The 3,913-nt window shown below is 34.0% G+C and overlaps 1 protein-coding gene across 1 annotated transcript in view; it reads right to left on the bottom strand.

The window, feature by feature from the left end:
- Window positions 1-2,839: 2,839 nt before the first annotated feature.
- Window positions 2,840-3,913, bottom strand: part of LOC101860296 (beta-ureidopropionase) — a gene marked incomplete in the record, with an annotated part of 28,753 nt that continues 27,679 nt past the window's right edge. The window contains 1 exon segment of the mRNA XM_013089842.2: window positions 2,840-3,612. Coding sequence (XP_012945296.1) covers window positions 3,505-3,612 — 108 coding nt within the window.

Genomic DNA, 3,913 nt, shown 5'->3' with positions numbered 1-3,913 from the left:
ATACAATATCGCAGCAGAAAACCTGAGATACTTGATAAAAATGTCCTTTCCATCTGGGAATTGAACTTGGGTTTCCTGTATGCGCAAACAAAATGCCTAACCACTACACCACAGACGCCGGTAACAGTACAAATCTGTAGGTAAAACATAAATCTATGCAAATATCATAATATATATCACAAGAGAAAATGAATATGGAAAACTGGGAAATTAACACAATAGGTAAGTAAGGCACCGATTGAAGATCTTTTCAAAACAATATCACAGCACACGCTGGCTGAGTTCACTGAGGACTTTTGTGCAGAAAGGCATCTCAAAGTTATAGTAAAGGCAACAACAGTCGTTAAGTACAACGAAAAAACAAGATAGACAGACAAAAAGAACACAAAAAAGAAAAGAGGTAGAAGGTACGAGAGGAACCCTCCAACCACCCACAAGAGGTATCTGTATTTTTTTAAACAAGAGATCCATAAGAAATTATTGAAAATCTAAAAATATCGTGGCATCGGTAGTCTAGTGGTTACACTATTAGGCTCACAACCAAAAGGTCGGGCATTCGAACCCCACAGGGCGCCTGACACTGTGTCCTTGGGAGAGGCACATTATGCAAATTCTCCACACTTCATTCAGGTGGGAATAGGAACCTGACTATAGACAGCGAAAGATCTTACAAGTTTGTTAGTGTCAGAGCGCTTAATCAGCTGCTTGGACTGTACGCTTCTCAGGAAGCAGGAGAATATTTCTGGGTGTTCTATAGTCTGCTGCTGGGGTAATGATATAAATTGTTAAATGCAGAGAGCTTACTCGCTGTTGAGCGGGGATATGCGCTATACAAAAGCTATTTATTTATTTATTATTATTATTGTTATTATTATCATCATCATTATCATTACTATTATTATTATGATTATTAGCCTACTACTACTACTACTATTATTGTTATCATAATTATTATTATCATTATCATCATTATCATTATTATTATTATTGTTATTAAGATTCTCATTATTATCAATATTATTATCATTAGACCTATCATTATCATTATTATCAAAATTGTGTTATACTATTACACGAAAGAATACAACTTTGCAGACCTGCATCAGACATCACCCACTTCTACTGCCTATAAATCCAAGAACAGCATGAAGGAAGGAAAGAGTGACTAGAATCATTTCAAATGCATAAATCAAAACTATAGATCCAAGTGTACACGGCAAGCAAGTATAGATCTATGATACATGTATGATATATTATATAAATTATACATTTGTAAAAAAGGAATGTTCATTCACAAATCTTAACTAAATTGGAATAAAAACAGTAATAATCCACCAACTTAGCAAAGACTTGAGTGTGCTGTATGCATGTATTTAAGCGTGTGTTATGTGCGTGAGTGTGTGTGTGTGTTGAACACACATGTGCATGTGCAAGCTAAAGTGAATATTTGTGCTTGTGAGCCTGCATATGACATATTTGCATGTCTTCCTGATCAACCCCTGAATTTTTCAGAAAAATACAAGTCTTCAATTAGACATTCCTAGGAAATACAAACATGCAATAAAATACAATAAAAGTTTCCTGGATACAATCAATTCTGGGGAAAACATTTTCAAAATCTGCACAGAAAAACAAAACATTCAACTGGCACGTCTTGTGTAGCATAGAAATACAGAAATATTGATATACGTAAAATAAAAGTTGCTGAGATAGAATGCTTTGTATTTGTAAATGTTTTACACCCCCATCAACACAATTTAGATAATTTAAAAGGCAGGCTGTTTGGACCCTGCTTGTTAGGGCTAACACAGGGCAGAGAGGGATATAAAGTCCCAGAAGATGTACGGAGATACTGGATTGTTAAAAAAAACACACAAAAAAACCCTTCCCCGACATAGGAATCAAACCCACATCTTCAGCATGTAATGGCAAAGAAACGAATCAATACACCACAGGCACTGGTGGAGTCTATAACTCCCAAGAGGAAGGCAAAATCCAACACATGGCAAGTATGACAACGTTTGTGAGGCAGCGTGGTGGAATCAGGCTCTCATCAATTTTTGGGCATGTAGAGTTATTGGTATTATCTTAAAGCTTGTTCACTTGTCTTTATTTGGATGAAAAAAATATCCATTTATCTTGAATACAAGTCGAGATATTTGCGATTGAAGGAGGTAGGGGTCACCTGTTTTCAGAGATAAAATTGTGAGAAAATGGCTGCTAAAGATTTGTTTATTTCCTTAGCTTCAGAGTCCGTGGTAACTGAAAATTTACATTTTTTTGTGCCTTTAATCAACGTTTTTCAGAAAAATCCACACAAAAATGAGTTCTTCAATGGGCATGAAAGATGTTGAGCCAAAAAACAAAAATTGGATAAAAATTCGCAAACCTGCGGAAAAATGCAAGTTTCTTCACTTTGATTATTTTGACGAGAGCCTGATTCCACCACACTGCCTCACATTTAGGCTACTGTTCAACTGAAACAGATTAGTTCGTGGTAGTAAAAGTTTCATGGCTTTAGCAACACAAATAGGCCACACAAGTGCCATAAGAATAGAGGTGTTACTAGAGAGTAACATACAAGGAGGAGAGATAAGGATGACAGATGTTTCAAAGAGGTTTTTAATTTTTTTGTAAAAATAGAAGGGGGGTGGGTGGGTGAGTCACTATTTACTTTTATTCATAACCAGTGAACTTTTACATCGAAAAAATATACATAAAACAACAGAGAACTGATTTTTCATCTCAAAAACTTAAAGCAAGGCTGTTGAAACAGTATAGGGGTGTATAGAACTCTATATTTTGATTTCATTCGAGGAAACCAAAAAAAAAAAAAGAATTTACATTCAAAATTAATTGTAAAAAACACAATATATAACTTTTCAAAGCTCAGCTTAAAACTCTTTGAGCTGTTATTTTTGGGTTACTTTTAAATCATTCCACAAAACACATTCAAAATTGCTGTTTAACGGATAGTCAGTTGGACCTTAATTTCACAAATCGAGGCTTCATACAGATAACATTTTTCAAATTGGTATATAATTTATGCATTTCCTTAATAAGAGTATATGACTTTGATTTTTCAGAGCATCAAATGAATCAAATTACCCTTTATCTAAAGCTTAGATTTTTTAACAATTTATCATTGCTGATCAGAAAAATTTGAATAGGATTAGGTACAATGTCTGAGAACATTACGGATAACTAATCAAATAATCATTTATGAAAAGCTCTAGTTTCTTAAAGTACTTAATTCTAAGTTATCGAACCATTTGCGAATAGGCACATCGTCTTTGAAAAGACAAAAAAATTGCGTAAATATGCACACAGCATTAAAAATACTTAAAGTACTTGGTACAGATAATAATTAATTGTATATAAGTGAAACAATATGACTACAAAAAATACTAGATAAGTAATTTGTATTAATTACTTCCTTCATTTTGACACAGTATTAAGGGGAATGTGGAGACGAATCCATCCTCATCATTTAATGATGGACATCTACAAAAACCTATTCCTTGATGAGGAATCTGTGACCAGGTCTGGCTTCCAGTCTGATCTGATGGCTTCACGCATCTCCTCAGCATACAAGTCCAGCCTCTGAGTCATCTGGAAGAAAAAAACCCAGACAGTTTGATAACATTTGGTCCCGTTTTGGTTTGTTTATTTGTTAAAGTATTGAGAAACTCGGCAAGTCAACACAAAAATAATTTTCTTAAATTAAGCACAAATCTATAAATTTTCCTAAAAGTGCTTACATTTATTTTGTCACTATACTAGAGTTCAGATTGGTGTTCACTGCCATGCTCAATTTTAAGGAAAATTTTTTTTTGCTCAATTTCTTAAACTCCCTATCAATTTATTCTGTTTTTGAAAGTTTATGTGAATAATGTTTTTGGGAAGAAATGGG

This window comes from Aplysia californica, unplaced genomic scaffold (genome assembly GCF_000002075.1).
Source record: "Aplysia californica isolate F4 #8 unplaced genomic scaffold, AplCal3.0 scaffold01061, whole genome shotgun sequence".
NCBI classification, from domain to species: Eukaryota; Metazoa; Mollusca; class Gastropoda; order Aplysiida; family Aplysiidae; genus Aplysia; species Aplysia californica.
This window is presented reverse-complemented; position numbering and strand designations above follow the sequence as displayed.